The following is an 18,271-nucleotide window of genomic DNA, read 5'->3' as shown; positions in this document are numbered from 1 at the left end:
CACTAACACTTTGCTTGTACAGTACAAACAAAATGGTCCAAAAACCGGATGCCACAGCAGGACATTTGTAACCTTTACGTTTTTCTAATGAGGAATGTAACAATTCTCCTGGACAGAAAAGGGGGTGGACAATGTCCCAAATGACAAAAAGTCAAAAAAACGATACAAACAACACAGTCCTAAAACCATATGCTGATATACATAGTCAATATAGTGTGCAGTAACTTCTAAATAATTTTGATTACTCACTGACGTCCAGTGATCACCGGTTAATGAGACAGCGTTTGCAGCACTTTACAGCAGTTCCAGTTGGGCTGCTTTCTCCGTGACATACAGGCTGTGTATGCGTGAAACTACTGTCCCCCTCAACAACTTTTTAAAAGTAAACTTTCCATTCAGAATCTTATTGGCATCCATTTCTGCGTCTCACGCTCACCATCCACTCAAAACGTAACATTAGCCTACTACTCTTTGGCCGGCTCGCAAGCCCAAACAAGTGTATGCGGCGTGCCTGTTGTTTTGTTTCCGGTCTGGCTAGATCCGGTGTGGTGTTGTAGTTTTTCTAACGTTACCAGTTGTTGCAACAGCATGTGAAAAACTTGACAGTCAAAAATTGACTTGTTAAAATGGGTTTGCGCTAACGCCGTTAATAACGCGTTTAACTGACAGCACAAACAAAAATAAAAACTTTTGCAACTAAAAACTGCAAAAGTGCCAAGATTTGGCCAGCTTTCAAATACATTTAATTCAAGTATAAAACTATTAAATAAAAAGAGCTTTTACATTTAGCTTTAAAGCAGCCATATTATGCTCATTTCCAGGTTCATAATTGTATTTTAAGGTTGTACCAGAATAGGTTTACATGGTTTAATTTTCAAAAAACACCATATTTTTGTTGTACTGCACCGCTCTCTCTCACTGCTGCAGATCCTCTTTTCAGCTGGTCTCTGTTTTAGCTACAGAGTGAGACCTCTTTTCTTCTTCTTCTTCTGTACTATCTTTGATTGCACTGCACATGCCCAGTAGCTCAGATGTAGATCATGTCAGCTAGCTAGCTCCATAGACAGTAAAAGAAAGGCTGTTTCTACAACTTCGGTCAGTTACAAGGCAGGATTAGCTGGGAGACTTCTAAATGAGGGCGCACATGTAAGTAGTTCTTTTGTAGATTATGGTGAACTTGTGTGTGTTGTAGCAGTGCTTTGCTATTGAGAACGAGGTAGCATGCTAGCGTTAGCATGCTAACGAGCTAATGGTTGCGGTTAGCCTGCTCGTTTCGGCTTGTGACGTCACAAGCCGTGCCAATTTTGAACAGCTCACCCAGAGACTGAAGGCAGGACACATTCAGAAACTGTATCTCACTCTAAATAGCATGGATGGATTTTTTTCAAAGTATGTATGTGTGCGGAAGCACCAGAGACACAACATAACACCCCAAATCCCAGAAAAAGTGATTTCTTTCATAATATGGGCACTTTAAAGTACTGTACTCAGATCAAACAAAACACACTGCTAAATGTGGTTTAAGGAGTACTTCAGCTACCAGGTTGACTGTTGAAATGTGAACTTGACTGGGCACATTGAACTTCTTAAAATTAGGCCCTTTTTAGAACTGTGGCAACTACAGTCCATTCAACAGAACTTTTGTGATGTGTCAGAATCACATAATGGATACACATTAAGGTGTGTGTGTGTGTGTGTGTGTGTGTGTGTGTGTGTGTGTGTGTGTGTGTGTGTGTGTGTGTGTGTGTGTGTGTGTAACCAGTTCATAGTCCACCACTGGCTGGAATCTGTATTCTTTTGCAGAAACAGAAGCTGGTCTACGTGTTTTGGAGTGAGCATGCTCCGCTGTGCAGTTAGGATGTCTCCAAGTTCCGTCTTCCCCTCGAGGTTATAAAAGCCGAAATGTGTCCAAACTCTCACCTTCAATGAGGATGGAGCGTTCTCTTAATACATGCATGGCATGGAGCAGGTTGAATAATTCTCTCTGTGAGGTTTGCCATTTTTTGCGCCGACTAAACTACTTCCGCTGCACTCGTTCTTCTTCTGATTCTGAGTGCCCAGGCGTCAGTTTGAATTCAACGCAGCGCCATCTATGGGAATGACAAGGTAATGTCATTTCAGAACAATAGTGTCAAAACGAGGGAAAAAAAAAATATGAATCGATTTTTGGAATTCTATGAATCGATTTTGAATCCATAGAGCTTGAATCTCGATTGGAATTCGAATCGATTTTTTTTTTTTTTGCACACCCCTAATTAAAAGTCACTTGATTTTGATCTAAAATCCAATTTCACATTAACTTTTTATAAGAGTTTTTACAACTTGCAGATACCCTGACCTTATGACTCGTACATCAGCCATATTTCTGATTCTGGCTGCGTAGTGACATGATTCCGTTTGCAGTGCTTTGCCCTCTGGCCCTGAGAAATCTCATTCAGCTGTCTACTTACTGCTGCCAGATATTCTTGGCTTCTATATACAGAATCTAATTGAATGTTTGAGGCCCCGGCAACACCCATTAAAAATTAACCCTGTAATCTACATTTATTTAAACTCTTACACGCGCAAACAATCCCTATTGTTTCCCGTCATTATATGGACTTACTGACTACTGATAGGGGACTCGTGTTGTAAAGACCCACAAATAAGTGATGCAAGACTTTTAGTGGTTGGTCTATCTGTGTGTGTTTGGTTTGGTTGACCAAGACTCAGTTATCGCCCTGAGAAAACACACACACACACACACACATGCACACACGCACCTTCATTGACTTTTTCCCTCCTCTACTACCATTGAAAACACACATGTAGATCATATACATACTGGATAGAGACTATATTGTGCATCAAGCAGACAATTTTCACAAAGCATACCTTTACGGTGCATACAGGCACAGTAAGACTACATGGTTGCTGTAAAGTGCTATATAAATAAAGTTTGATTGATTGATTGATGGAGAGACACACAGAAAAGAGATACAAACACACACTGTTGTTTTTGTAGGGGACTGTTTTCATTCCGTCTGAAGTGGAGTCAGGTTTTCTGTGACACCAGCCGATGGGAGAGCACACACACTGCACATGCACACGCACACACACACACACACACACACACACACACACTGTCAGGAATGCCCACACCTGCCTGGCCTTGCATAGCCTATAAGGCAAGTCGGTCCTAAACTTTCCCAAACAGGCATGACATTCCTACACTTCCCACCACCTAAGACTCCACACACTGATAGATGTGGGAATGTGGTTGGAATCTGTCATGGGAACTAGAAGGTAGAAGAACACCTGTGCATGTACACCATATCCTTTCACAGACTCATGGGGTCCAGCATGGGATGTAAAAATATCATAAATGAAAATATTCCTGTTACTCTACAATGGTTGTGTGATGTAAAAGAGTTTTAGGAAAAAAATGTAAATAAATCTAGCAAACCTAACCACTTTTTATGGCGCTGACCATGAACCACAACATTCCTGGTTCGCCTTACGCTGCGTTGTTGCATGTTATTTCCCATGTCTCTCCTTCCTTATTTCCTGTCTGTTTCTACTGTCTACTCTCCAGAAGCTGCATGAAAATGCCCTGAAAAAAACTAAAATAAATCCAACACCTCTCATTTTGTTGTAACTCATACTGTACCTGTAATATATTCTGCAAATATTCCTCTCAGCATGCCTATATCACTAAGCCCTAATTTGATGGTGATGGCAGATTTTTCTTTTCCTCTTACCAAGAAAATGTACGTTTCAGAGTTTTAGCTTTGTCAGTCTGTCTAGTTGAGTTAGTGGGTGAGTGGAGGATCTGGGTCATTAGCTGTCTGACACTTTGCACAGACCTTTCTGTATAATGCAGCCTAGACCCATGTGTGTGGGCGTGGGTATGTGGGTCCATCAGTCTAGACTGAACTGCATGGCTGATGGGCCGACTCTGTGACATGCCTCAAAGCACAAAGTGAGCAAGAATCTAAGGGGCAAAAGTCTTTTAAACAAAATAAGTTGTATCTGTATAAACTTTTTCTGCTCTTAAAATGTCTTTAAAAGTCTTGTTGTCCTTAATATGTCCAGTTACTGCAAGGTCTAGCTTTAACGACTCTGATTATTGGTATCTGGGGGGAAAATATGCATCATTTCTGTGTGCATTCTGTATTATCAGGAATAAAAAAAAAGGAGGGGTTTAGGGAACTTGATAGGAGCCGCACACACCTGTTTCCAGCCAGAAAAGGGCTTTTCTATATGACTATGAAGCAACATTTCTTGATTTATTATAAAATAATTCCTCATTCTTCAGCCCTTCAAAAGACAACAAGTCAGATCGCCTTAGGCATCGAAACTATGGCCTGACCCCACAGGTCAGCCAGCTAATACAACAGGCTACTTGATCCAGCTAGCTTTCTTTTCCATCTCTCTGGATCTTTCGATCTTTCCCACTGACCCTGTCCCTCTCTCTCTTGACAGAAGGGAAGAGAAAAAGAATAAGAAAAATAGTGGAGAGCCCACCTTCACCTCACAACCTCTACTATAGAAAGAGGAGGGAAGACAGGAGGGAAAAGAGGGACAGATAGGAGGCGGGAGAAAGGATAAACACACTTAACAAAGGCAGAAATGTGCTCCCAGGGGCAGTTAGTTGTTAAGCTGTATTTGCCCCTACTCGCAGGCAGGCTCAGCATTGCTCAGGTTACAAATACAGGTCAGGTGTGTGCCTCAGTGAGTGAGAGCGTGAAAGCACTGTTAATGAGTGGTGCAATGTGCACTGCAAAGAGGTGTGTGTGTGTGTGTGTGTGTGTGTGTGTGTGTGTGTGAGCGTGTGCCAGACCAGCTGTATGGCACAGTGCCGTCTCTGGAGCAAAGCCCAGGCCTAATGTTCAAGCAAAGGCCTCTTAGTGGTCCACTGGGATGTCGCTTGGCTGCTTCGTTGCGTGCGTACGTACGTGTGTGTGTGTGGCAAGGAAAAAAGTGTTGTGGTGCCTGAGTTGAGAAAGTGCACTATACCAGAGTGTTTCCAGAATTAATACTCTATTATAAAGTGTTGGACGTCATATTTAATATTGTGAGCTTCCAGACACTTTCCACTTTTGAACATAAAACATAACTGCACCATTTTGGTTATGTCATATGGGACATTTGTCATGTAAAACATATACAGTAGACCCTCTTTTCAAAGGAGCTGTTGGTGGGATTTGATGGTTATTATAGCTTCAGGGCTTATTTAACCATTTTTTTACCCCTTATTACCTTGACTGTCCTTATTTCTGTCTACCAGTGACCTATAGCCTTTCACTTCTGCTAACAGTTTTGGCAAATTGCTGTGTAAATTGCAGTAATTGTTCTTTTCTATTCCTCCTGCTTCACCTCTTCCTGTGTCACATGAATTGGCCGCCCATGACAGGCTGTCACTCCCCTCGTGGTGGCTTTTTATCCGCCTTGTCTGCTTGATAAAGAGTTTGTGTACAGTGCACTGGCACGAGCACCTGCATGCACACACAGTCACATACCCTGCGGCTCTTATTGACACATTATTACATCAGCTCTTTTGTGTGAAGTCGAGGTCAGTTGAGTTTAAAACCTTAGTCATAGGTTATGTGAGAGACCCTGACGGAGTATATACATATGGGTGTGTGTCCTTTGTTGTACTTTTATTCTTATAAGAACATGTTATTTAGACCATGCAAATGGAACATTTTTGCCAAGTGTTGGCAATTTTAGCAGTTTTTCACTATTTCAATGGTTTACATTAGTGTTTGGGATCACACCGTGGCAAATTATTTTCAATTTTTCAGATTATTCCATTAACTCTTTTATAGAGCCAGAATCCAAAGTAGTTATATTCTACGATCCTTGCAATAGTAAATCTGGTCACAGTGCAGATTGCTGTCATCATTACTGTGATGTATATCTTTAACACAGATATATTTCTATATCTATCTTAAAAGTTAACATTTGTCTTGCAGTGCATCAAAGGCTAATTGAACAGAATCCTAAACATGAATAGTTTCGTCCACTCAAAGATGTGTTTCACAGTTGGTATACTCAGAGTGAGAGTTAAGGATAAGTGGTGAGTGAGTATGTGAGTTTCCTCCTGCTTTATTTTTATTAGTATTGAAACATCCTGGACAGTACATTATCTCCATTATTCTTGAAGTAAAGCATTTTACAGTGTTTACATTTTCAGACACTGAAATCAAGTCCATTAGTGTCACACGTTGCTGGTTGCTGGCACATTTTTGGAAGATGGGATTCAAATGAACATGTGGCCACAACACAACCTTTTAAAATGAATTCAGTGTACTGTACTGCCACTGATGAATTGGGACAATGTGCAGCTAATAAAAAGAAGTTTTTTGTTTTTAGGCTATTTAAGGGTTAAGGAATTAAAGGTATCAACAGAAGGTGCTCTCAAGAACAGTGATAATGTGTGAAGTGTTTGCATGTTTGCACTTGCTGTCACTTTCTCCTTTTTCCTTTCTCTTGTGGGGAAGCAGAATACAATAAAGCTCTGGTTGTCTGGGCTTGCTCACCGGAATGCCCTCTCAGCCTCACGCTCACTTTGTTTCCTTTCATCCCCCTCCTCTCCTCCTTTGAGCAGCTTCCTCCAGAGTGATTAGTGAGGGCTCAATGAGAAGTGCTCCTCCGATGACGTATCGTCCTAAGGTGTTGTGTGCACATGTGCCTGCGTGATCACAGTTTACAAATGCTTCACCAAAGCCAGTGACACTCATTTCTGGCCTGCTGCATTGACACCACAGATCAGATCACTATTTTATGTCAGTGTACGTGTGAGACAGCTGTTTGGCTGTGTTGACATACTTACTGAGTAAATACAGAAATTTTGCTTTTTTACGTTGCTGCTAGATGTAGTATCTGATGATGTTTGTGTGAATGAAGGTTGACACGCTTCAGCAGTTTTTAATAAGTTAAGTTTTCACCATCCACACTGCATCACAATCCTTCATAATCAGTGCCCACTGTGGACAATGTTTTCAAAAACAAACTTTGGTCGAAAATGGCACCTTAGGATGGAAAGCCAAAACTGTTTAAAAAGATGCAGTTTGAAATGTATCTGCATCATTGCAGACATGGTCTAAGTCAACTGATCTGCATTTTGGAATGTGGGGGTGGTTTTGTACAGTGAGATAGTTGGCAGACCTGTTGCCCTTACACACACTCTTACATATGACCTTTATGAATTTGAATTACTTCCTCTGTTGTTTTGTTTCTGCTCTGTTTTGTTTCTCCATCTACACCTCTTTCTGTTGTTGACACTCCATTTCACTCCCTCCCACACTGCCTTGCTTCTATGTCTCTCATTTCTGTCTTTTTGTATTTTGCGCCCTCTTTTTTTCCACTTTTCTTGCTCTCTTTTTTTACACTCAACAATCCCTATCTTTTTTGACTTTGAATTAAATAGACACTAGTTAGACAGCAGTGTCGCTCTGTAAACTAAGGAGTCTTACAGTAGTAGTGATACAATAGAAGTGTTTTTTTTCCCATGGAGGAGGAAACCTCAGGCTCCAGAGTTGCTGCCAAATGATCCATTTTCTTCCTGGGAGCATCAAGTACACAAACAGTAGAACCACAGTTGTCATAACACTGGCACAGTTGAAGCTGCCCCTCCTGCATTTTATCTAATATTTTCCTGTGAATGTGTGAAAGTGACTTCCAAAGTGAACTGACTTTTCTATCACGAGGCACCCTAAAACATCTGTAAATGTGTTTACTGGCTTTTTTTTTGTTCTGTGGCCACCACTAGATTATTAAAGAGAACAATGTTTCAGTATGAAAGACATTATTGTCATCATATCTGGATTCCTGCTGCTCTTGTTTTGATACTGCCCATATATAGTTTCAATTCAGTTAGAATTTGATCACTCAGGTCATATTTTCTTTTGAACACCACATTTAATTTTCGCCAATTAGCTATTTAGTTTCACTGTCTAGCGTTTGACTTTGATACACTGTATTGCTCCAGTTGTCAGCTTCTTTTCTCTTTCACACAGTCATACTTGCTCTTTACTCTACTCTGACTGTCTAACTTTTTCCTTCTCTCCTCACAAGACGGATCACAAGAAGCATGACTGATGTTAAGCATATGGCATCGCTCTGTTTTCATTGTTAAACTCTTCTGCATTTGCTTCCTCTTTACGTCTCCCTCTCCCACTATCATAGCTCCCCAGTTTCTTACTGTCGGTTATACTCTGCTGTAAACTGTCAATATTTTTTTAAACTTCTGTATAAGACAGCATACTCTTTCACCTCTGCTTGTCTTCCTCTTCCTAATTCACTTCACTTCATCAAGACTTCAACTAGCCATCTGCCCCCATTTACCAAAGTTGTGACCTGCGTCTCTTTCCACTTTCCCACCATCCGTCTCCCCCCGTATTCCTTCCCCATCCCTCTGGCTGGTCCCCCCCTTCACTCCTGTACATCCATCCTTCCTCTCATGTCAGGAACCAAGAATGTCTTTCTAAGAAATTTTGCCGGGCAATCCAGCATCAGATTGACAGGCTTTTGATAACACAGCTGTTGATCAATGGCCAGGCTTAGAAAAAGCACTAAAGTATCTTTATATAGTAGTTTACTTTGAAAATAAATTGTACAGTACTAAAACTGTGGGTTTTACACACACTTGTACTCCATGGTCACTACATTCAAACTCCACCAAATATCTTACATTAAAATTGTTGATAACATTTAGACAACATTACCAGTTGTTGCATTGAAAGTCAGGTTTAGTTGGCTAATGAACCATCTGCAGGTGATTTGACTGATTTTTAATATCCTCCCTAGATACAAACTCAGGAAATAAATCCATTGAACAAAAGGAAACAAGGAAAAAGGGCTGTATGTATTAGATGACAACCAATCAACAGGCGATGGCAGTGGTGTTAAAAAAGTAAAACTATGAAGGGGAATGTGAAGCTGTCTTTCATTCTCTTCAGGGAGGGAGAGAAAGAGAGCGATAGAGAGAAAGAGAGCAAGTGTGGGAAAATAGGAAAGAGAAGGATGTGTGTGCTTCTGTTCACATGTTTCCAGCAGAGTGGCCACCAGGGACCCATTCCCGTGATCCTTCTGTCACTCGCACACATGCTATGATCTGCCATAGATTAAGATGAGGTTATAGGAAAACCATATACCTCCTCTCTGATAGGTGGGGGGGGGCGCAAACTTTAGGTTGGCATTTTCTCATGTCATGACCATACTACCCTAGGAGGTCAGTCTAACCCTCTTCTGATTTATTGTTGTCTTGTTAACAGACAGGCATTTTGGATCTTGTTTATTAAACAGTTCCTGGGGCTCAGAATATGTTGTTCAGATAGGACACACTTTGTTTCCAATTAGACTCACTTTAAGAAGTGGAACACACTAACTAATAACTGCTGTTATGAAGATAATGCAGAGCCTGACTCATTTACACTGGCATTTTTCAGTATTGAGGATCAAAAAAGAGATTAACTGATTAACTGCCAATCACTGCTCATGCACACACATTTGTTCTCCCTTGTGGGGGGAGGGGCTTAGGAGACCATTTGGGCTTTAGCAGAATGGGGGGGGAGGGAAGTTGTCGATGTTCAAATTCTTTGGCTAAGTCCTGGATCTTCACAATCCTACCTACAGCACCTTTAAATACTATGGCACTTTTTAAGGAACAAGTACTACTTCTGTTTGTCTTTGCAAGTAAAACAAGTCCAGTGACTCCAGCTTATGGGCCTGAACAGGCCTTTGCTGGAGGCTCAAAGGAATTCCAGGTGCCTTTGCTGTCTCCTCAGTTCAGTGTTATATGGATGTGACGGTGTGTGGGGTCTAGAGCAGCTGGAAACATGTATTTACCTGAGGGCAGCAGAGGGAAGAGGAGACCTGGCCTGTCTTATCTCCCTCTGTCGTCTTGTTTGATCGGACTGGTTTGGGGTCAGTGCTATGTCAAGAAGGGACTGAGAGAAGGTGATTAAAAATGGATCCTTTACATTTAGGCCCAGGTATCAACAGGACTGGATGTATGCATGCCTTTTCAAACGTGCGTGTGTTTGTTTTGTGTGCTCAGTTCAGCATTAGTTAACTTGGTCCACACACCTGTGGCCGATTCAGCAGAGGGGAGTTTCTCTGAGGGATTATGACAGGATCTTGGTTTAAACCAGACTTGTCAGCCTCACATCCCAGGCCCATGTGGTTTCTCAAGATTGATTGCCACTTAGCCTCAGCAGCACAGGGCTCCGTTTGACAGTAAAAGGTGAGCCTTGGAAAACTTCGGCCCTGACTTTCTGTGATTTACACCACAAGTCATAAGTAGACCTACTGTCTCAGACCTGTTCATTTTTAGGAATGGGTTTGGGAAGTGATGGTGAGTGTTTACTGTTATATTTGGATGATACATTTAAGTGAGTCTATGTTCATCATCATTTAATTTTGTAGCTCTTCCCTCAGTAAAACCTATCAGACCTAAAGCTAAACCCACAATCTTTCAAATGTTGTCACCACTATGCTCATCTTTATAACCCCCTGTACTAAACTCTTGTCTGGCCCTTCAAAGGCACAAGCAATGCTTGGCAATAAAACCTGCCCCTCACAGACCAACGAAAATTGTCACCTGGCTCTTTCCAAGGATTCTTCCCTGTTTTTTGCAGTTTTTGTTTAGTCTGCCCTGTGGCTGACCTCAAACTTTGACCTGTTCAGACCTACGTATGTCTCGCCCAGGTTGGGCTGCTCACTCCCAGGCATCTGTTTTCTAGATATGAGCCGTGAGTGCGAGGGCTGATTCATTGCTCTGTCACTGACATGGCGTTTGGGCCGTCGACATCCTTGCTCTAACAGTGTCTACGTCCCCTATGGCCCAGTTTTTATAGCATGACAATCCAGATTTAGTGACAAATCAAGCAGCATACTGAGGAAAAAGGCATTTCTGTTTGTTACATTAAGAGATCAGTTTTCAAAGAAGGAAATGGCAGTGTGTTAACGTGTTCAGTGTCCCCACCTACACTGTGACCCTGGCAGTCATGAGATATAAAAAGTTTCTTCATGAATGATGACAGGGTGGAACAGGAACCAAACCCTCCGTCCCACTCTCTCTAGTGACTAGTGCTATGAATTGCTGCTCAGATGTCAGTAGAAAACATTAAGAGCTGCATGCTAAAGTAGCCTCAACCTTGGCACCAAACTTTATACGCTGATATCTTTCTGTTGCCACTTTTTCATAACAGCCACCCTTTCTTTACAGGAGAGTGGCCATCTCCCATAGTGAGAGGATTAGTTTTTTTCTATCTCACAGTAAATTGCAGGCCTCCCTGTCCTCTCTCTCTCATCTTTTTCTCTCCTCTGTTCTCTGTCTCCTCTGTGTTGGCTACTTGTCCAGCAGGGCCACGCAGTTTCACAGTCTAATTACAGGTCAATTAAAGGCTTTGTGGCTCAGCCCTCCTTCTGCCAGCGCTTCGGCCGTAGCAGGCTTAGGGGACTCGAAAGAGTGAGAGTGAATGAGATATCATTTCATGTGGCGATCAGCCGAGAAAAGGCCTTGAATGAGGGAATTTGGGGGGAAAGGCTCCCCTCTCTTTCTCTCAATGGGCAAGAGTCCCTCCATCCTCACCAACCTACACAACACCCAGCATCTTAAAGAAGGGGCCTCTGGGATAGAGGCCAGAGGATTATGGGAATATTCATGACCAGATAAAGGGGTGAGCGGTTGAATGACTGTGTTTTGGGGCTCATCTCTTAGGTAAACAGGAGCCTAAATGGAGTTTTAGATCGCTACTCCCACTGCTCAGTGAGGAACAGGCAATGGTGACTCTGTCCACTGTGTTTTTGTTGCATTTCCACAGCACGGAGAAAAGAAAGCCTTGTTGTGGCCTTTTCTTCTTTTTGCTGCTGTCTTTTGGTGGCAAACAGATGGTGTGGGGGAAAAAAATATCTGTTTCTCACAGTTTTTCCACAGAATATTGGCTTTTCTGAAAGACACCATTCACATTTACCGGTGGCCTCCTGGGGTCCTGAAAGCTGCTGAGGGCTCATTTTAAAGTCATTAAGCATCCCGCTGTAGGGGAATGATTGATGGGTTTTGCTGTTCTCATCTAGATCTTGGTCTTCTCTCCAAAATGTCATGGTGGAACTCTAATTGCACAAGTAGCCAGGCACAGGTAAAACTAAAGCTAAAATGTATATTAGGATAGGTGGCTGGTCATTTTCCCAACATTGTGACACACATAGCGGCATGGTTCACATGGGTCCTTGGAATCACTGAAAACAATCCTTAAAAGATTTTGAAATAGACATGGGTTATTAAAACTCTAGAATGTATGTATTTTGTGCAAGAATAAAACGTGTTCTTTTGATATATTTTTTACTTAACGTTCGTAAATAGGCTATATAATGTATTGCTGTGCAAGAGACCACGTAGTCTGCCATCACTGTAACCCAGCATAACTGAGAAGTGTTCACACATTCAATCCTGTCTTTTTATTTGTCTGTGAGCTCCTGTAAAGCCTGCTGGTTCTCATTGTAAACATTCTCAGTGTTGCAGTAATTCACCTTGATCCGTGTCTTAAACTATGTCGTGTTGGGTCCTTGAATTTGAGGGAATAGGTCCTGAAAAGTCCTTGAAAAGTCCTTAAATCTGATGTTAAGAAGGTGTGGGAACCCTGCAGGGGACACAGGAGGTTTTGTGTTGTGCTTGATGGAACCTAGAAGTTGCACTTACTGTAATATTTACTTTACACTTGACTGGCATGTTACTTCTCCAAAATGTAATTACACTCTTGTAACTTCTGTTTGCTGGTCTTCCTGTGCATTCTTCCTATTATTTTTTTTTTCCCAAATGTTTTTTCGTGGACTTTTTAAAAAAAAAAAAAAAATTATATTGAGGTGATGTGGGTGTTGAGACTTAGAACATAAAAAAAGCATTTAAATGAACAGGCGAGTTGCATTTTTCCCATGCAGTACTGAAGTCAGCCTGAATGTGGCCTGAGGATAAAGGGTGTCAAATGTTGTACAGAGTGTAAAGCTTTCTGAGGCAAACGAGTGACTTTGGGTTGCATAAAAAAATGTGTTTCTCAGTGTCTCTGCCCAACAGTTGGCAGGATCCTTAATGTTTGACCCATGTTAAGCGGTCTACATGTAAAGCACTGAGGCTCCACGGAGAACCTTATCATCAGCCACATCTTAACCTGCTTTGAAGCTTGAGCCAGGGGATTTCCACGTTTTGATGATCTGACAGTCAGTACCCTCCTTTCCTGACACCGACCAAAACTCCACCCCTGTACCTCACATCTCTTTTTCTTCAGGTTGGACAGATGTTGGTAATTCTGCTCTGATTGACTTGGATGGAGCTGTGTTGTTCTGTGGTCAGGGCACGTAAGCCCACACTGCTGAACTCTGTCAGTTGCCTTTGAGCCGTGCCCTGCGGTGGACTGGGTGTTGGAAGGACGTACCACAGGGTTATGTTTCATTCAACCCCACACCTGCTGCAGTGACTTGTCAGCGTGCCCCTTGACAGGCCCTCTTAATGCCTCCATTAGGTGTTGTAATCTCCCCCTAACGCCCTGCCATTTTGCCTGAGTGTGTTAACAGAGTATGAAAGGCTGGGGATTTTTTTCTTGCCACCTGCCAGCGGTGAGTGTGTAGGAAGGTGAAAAGAGGTGGAGGTGGCATGACTGTACAGCTCTAGCTGGTTTCAAGACATTAGGGTGGTTTTGTCTTTGTCTCTTTCAGGGCCAAGCTTTTCTGGCTGTCAGTTAATTTTCTCAGTTCTGCCGACCTGTGTGTGGATGTGTGTGTGTTATCCAGCACTTCTCAGCTCTGCTGGCGTTTCAGCACGTGTGCGGGGGTGTGCCTGCATCTCTCCTAACAGCCGTGTGCTTTTCATCCATCAGGAAAAGGATACCTCAGCAGCCGTGCTCCCTTCAAAAGGGGGCTGCACACAACCCCCCAAGTACGATATTTAGTTTCACTCTAAAGCACGCACTCAGTTATCACCTTTGTGCCGACCTGAAATGGACACTTAGGACACTGTTGCTCTGCGGTCCAAACCACAATGATTTATCTCCCTAAAAAACCGGGAAATCTTTTTAAAGCTCTGTTTTCATTGGGCCTTCTCGTAGGAAAATAATCGACAATAGGTCGCCTATGGATCTCGTGTGGCTGATTGATCAAGATAGAGCAGTGCTAGTTTGTTCTTCAGAGGCGGTGTTTGAGTTTGTGCTTGGGGGAGATCCAGACAGATTAGCGAGGGTGACAGGAAAGCTGGAGAGCAAGCCAGGCCTGGAGGTGCAGCTGGCATTGGGAGCCACGGCTTCCTTTTCCTCTGTGTGGGCCCGCAGACTTCCTTGAGCCACTGTTTAATCAGCGATTAAGAGCGCTTTAGATGGCTCGCTCATCTCGTGTGACAGTACATGTTGGGTGGAAGGATTGCTCGTCTTTTGCAGTCTTCAGTCAATAGGAGTGTAATCATGAAAAGAAGTGACTGATTGTTTTTTCAGTAGATTTCCCCCCTTTCATGTGAAATGTTGTTGTTATGGTATCTCCCTCTGTCTATTAGCAATGTGCCCGTGAGGTACATACCATGAGGGGAGGTGAGAGCTTTGATGTGGTCTATGCAAACTGGGAAAGGGGAAAGGGTACACAAGCCTCATCATCAGATGTGTGAAGGTCTGCCTTGAGGTTTTGCTGTCACTGTCAAAGGGGACCATCTGGTGTTTTGGTCAAAAATGTGTGGAAGGAATTTCTACCTGCAGAAGTATACGGTAGGGATGGGAATATACTGTAGTTCTTTATATTTTCTCCGTTTAAAGAGCAGATTTATAACCTGATACCCATCCTGATGTTGCTTCATTAGTACTCAATATGTTTTGAAGGAAACATTGATGAATAGTTGATGCTTAAAAAAAATCATTGGAAGTGTTTAGGGTTGCAGCTATCAGTTATGTCCATTGTCAATGGACTGGTTGATTAGTTTCCTGATGATCAATTAATCATTTGATTTATATAATGTTAAAAAAAATGTACAGCACTGTTTCCATGAGTACAATTTGTTGTTTTGCCTTGTCAGACCAACAGTCCAAAACACATTCAGCTTACTCAGGCTGCAAGCAATGACTCTTTTCATTGTTGATTTATCTAACAAGTATTTTCTCAGTAAATCCATTATTCTTCAGTCTATTAAATATCAGAAAGTAGTTGTTTTTTAAAGCTCATTGCAATTTCCCAGAGTCCAAGCTGACATCCTCAAATATCTTGTTTTGTCCGACCAACAGTCCAAAACCAAAAGATATTTAAAAGAAAAAGCTGCAAATCCTTACATCTGAGAAGCTGGAGCCAGAGAATGTTTGGCTTTTCTATTTGAAAAAATACTAAAAGATGACTCAATTACCAAAGTGATTGCTGCTTTCTGTTGATCAAATAACTGATTGTTTCAGCTGTACGGATTACTATTGTAGAAAAAAAAGAAAAGCAACAAATCATGTTTACTAAGCTGAAATAGTGAATTCTTGGCATCTTTTTCTTAAAAAAGGACTTAAACACAATTGTTGCCAATTTTCTGTTGGTTGACTAATTAATTAATTAACATTGCTTCTGTTCTGGAAGTGGGTTTTCTGTGTATTTATCAGGGGTTTGACTAACCAGCCTACTTTGTGTGCTTTTCTGCAGAGAAAGTTCGTGAGATCCAGGAGAAACTTGAAGCCTTCATCGAAGCTCTTCACAAGGAAAAATAAGAGAACCAGGTATTTGTCTCTACTCTACTACTATGTAGTAACAGTTACCTTTACCAAAGTGATCATCAGTAATGCAGCAAAATCAAAGTACTTATTATTGGATTATGAATTGAACAATTGTTAAATAATAGTGTTCCGTATGTAAATGTGATCTGTTGTTTCTTTACCCCTTTTCTTTACAGAACTATTGGAAGTAAATGTACGGATTACAGCAGAGAAATGCACTGAACAAAGACAACTAAATCTGTAAATGGCCGTCATCACCCCCTGACCCTGCCCACACCACTCACCTGACTTTAATACCCGCGGCTTGGCTTCATGTCTTCCTTTGACGCCGATGGACCTGAACTAGAGGAAACCGTTTTCAAGCTTTCTCTTTGATTTTCCGTTTTTTTAACGTTTTCTTTTTCTCTTGCGTCAAGAGGGGTGGGGAACTTCTGCACAGAAGCCCAAACACAGTCAGATCAGGAGGAAAATGAGAAGTGTGCACAGTGTTGACAGACATCTGACCTCTCATTTTCAATAAATGAGGATCGTGTACATGTTAATCTCCCCAGGTATTTATTTTTTCTTGTTCAGCTGACGGTGTCTGTATACATGTGATTAGAAGTGTGTCTTCACTGATCTCTGTACAAAGAAACACTATTGGCTGATGGGTGAAACCACCTTGAATTTCAAACCTGGTGCTCCTAAAATACACCGTGATACCCAACTGGTACACAAGAATTAGTCTCTATTTAACATTTAACAGTTCTTTTTAGTTGCACTTCAGATCCAAAGCACTTAAGCTATCCCTCCAAGCTGCAGCTATACTCCACAAGTCCATGTACACCTAAATGAGACAGTGTTTAGTTCCAGCAGATGTCATCCCCTTAAATCTAAGAAGAATAAAAAGCCATTACCTGGTTCAATATTCAGCTTCCCTCCCATCAACACTCCCCATTGTAACACCACAACCACCACTCAATAACAGGATACGATCAGCACTGAAGGTGCTGGAAAGAATATTATTTATAGATATATTTCTTATTATTTTGATCTAATGGGGTTTAGTTGACAATAATATGTTTATATGTCTGCCAAATGCACATAATGCCCTGGCCATGCAGCCTTTTGTTTCTGTCTCTGTGTTTGGGATGTTTGCACTTCCATCATTGTACAGCAATTAGCATTTAATCTATACTCTCCCCATGTTGCAACTGACAGATAATAATACAACTTCCAAAAAAGAATATAAGGACACCCTCTCAATAGATTGAAACTGTAATTAAACATAACTTCAGAATACTTCTAGATAGTTTAGACATATTAAATTAATTAGTGCTGCAGTTTTTTAACTGATAAATATCACATTGCTATACCTATTTCTGAGGTTTAAGACGTCATTACTCAATAGCCCCATTGCATCATCAGTTAAAGATGTCATAATAATTGTTTAAAAATGCACTCTTCTCTTTAGAGGTATGTTTCATTTGATTTTCAAAATCTATGAAACTATCTGTCAGCTGTTAACACGCCTCCACTTACACAAGGGAAGGTGGGATCTTCTGATGTATTTCCAATCTGCACCAGGTTTGATGTCCTGTTTATTTGGCAGCAGTTATATGGTGCGCAGGTGAGCTTGTACTCGTTCACTTTTCCTCTCCTGTCTGAATGGTCATTAAGATCTTATTGCTGCTTCAGGGATGAGATCAAATACCTGAAAACCAAGGGAAATAGTTATCTCCCTTTGTAATGAACAGGAAGTCCTAAAAGTTAAGAAAAAAGGAAAATATTTAACATACTGATGGGTTCATTTTAAACTGAAAGTATATGCTTTTTGTCAACTCACTGATTGTTCTACAAGTCATTGTCCAGCACCGGATGTTTCCACACAGCTCCCAATCTTGTGCTTCTTCCTACTAGAACCCCTTATCTCACAGCCACCTCCATCCTTTGGACTATTCTGACTCTTTCCATCACCCACATAGACATCCACTTACTCGTCCCAGCTTGAAAAACTGTCTGATGCTTGACCGAAAGAGGAGTGAGAGACTGCTTTAACCCTATCGACTCATTCATGTGTATATGGGTATAAATATATATAAAATAGGCCGTGCTTTTTGTACAGGTAAAGTTAATGGAAAGTCATGGAGCTACGTGTATGCAGAGTGAGCAACTTGTGTAACAGATAATCTGTGAGTTGGATCAAAAAACTGTTTTATGTTGTAGAAAGTAATGTTTGCATGGTGTACCCCATCAGATGTGCTTTATTTATTTAATTTGTGTTTAAAAGAAAAAAAGTGAAAATAAAATTGCCGTGAATAAAAATGACTTTTTTCAGGACGTGTCAGCTTGACCAGTCAGTGGTAGACCTATTTGCACATTTGAAGTGGCCTGCTGTTGAGTGCATTGTCATCCAGCCAGTGAGAAACTCAAATAAAATGTTGACAACAATTCCATCTCAAAGTCCATTTAGTAGCTCTTGTGGAGCTTCTGACCATATACTGTATGATCTTTACCATCAGATGAAGTTTGCCCAGTTATGAAAACTTTCAAATTTACAATGTTTTTCCAAGCCTGTTAAAAACTTC

The 18,271-nt window shown here is 41.4% G+C and overlaps 1 protein-coding gene across 5 annotated transcripts in view; it reads left to right on the top strand.

Moving 5' to 3' along the window:
* Positions 1-18,011, top strand: part of opa1 (OPA1 mitochondrial dynamin like GTPase) — a 43,418-nt gene extending 25,407 nt beyond the window's left edge. For 4 of the 5 annotated variants that reach the window (XM_031307233.2, XM_031307231.2, XM_031307232.2 and 1 more), the window contains 2 exons: positions 15,634-15,707; positions 15,881-18,011. In XM_031307233.2, coding sequence (XP_031163093.1) covers positions 15,634-15,698 — 65 coding nt within the window. In that variant the 3' untranslated portion in view covers positions 15,699-15,707; positions 15,881-18,011. The remainder of the gene's footprint in view (positions 1-15,633; positions 15,708-15,880) is intronic. The other variant, XM_036007258.1, reaches the window with a different exon arrangement.
* Positions 18,012-18,271: the final 260 nt, after the last annotated feature.

Source organism: Sander lucioperca, chromosome 11, assembly GCF_008315115.2.
Source record: "Sander lucioperca isolate FBNREF2018 chromosome 11, SLUC_FBN_1.2, whole genome shotgun sequence".
Taxonomy (NCBI): domain Eukaryota; kingdom Metazoa; phylum Chordata; class Actinopteri; order Perciformes; family Percidae; genus Sander; species Sander lucioperca.
Note: the sequence above shows the minus strand (reverse complement) of the source record. Positions and strands in the feature narration are given on the sequence as shown.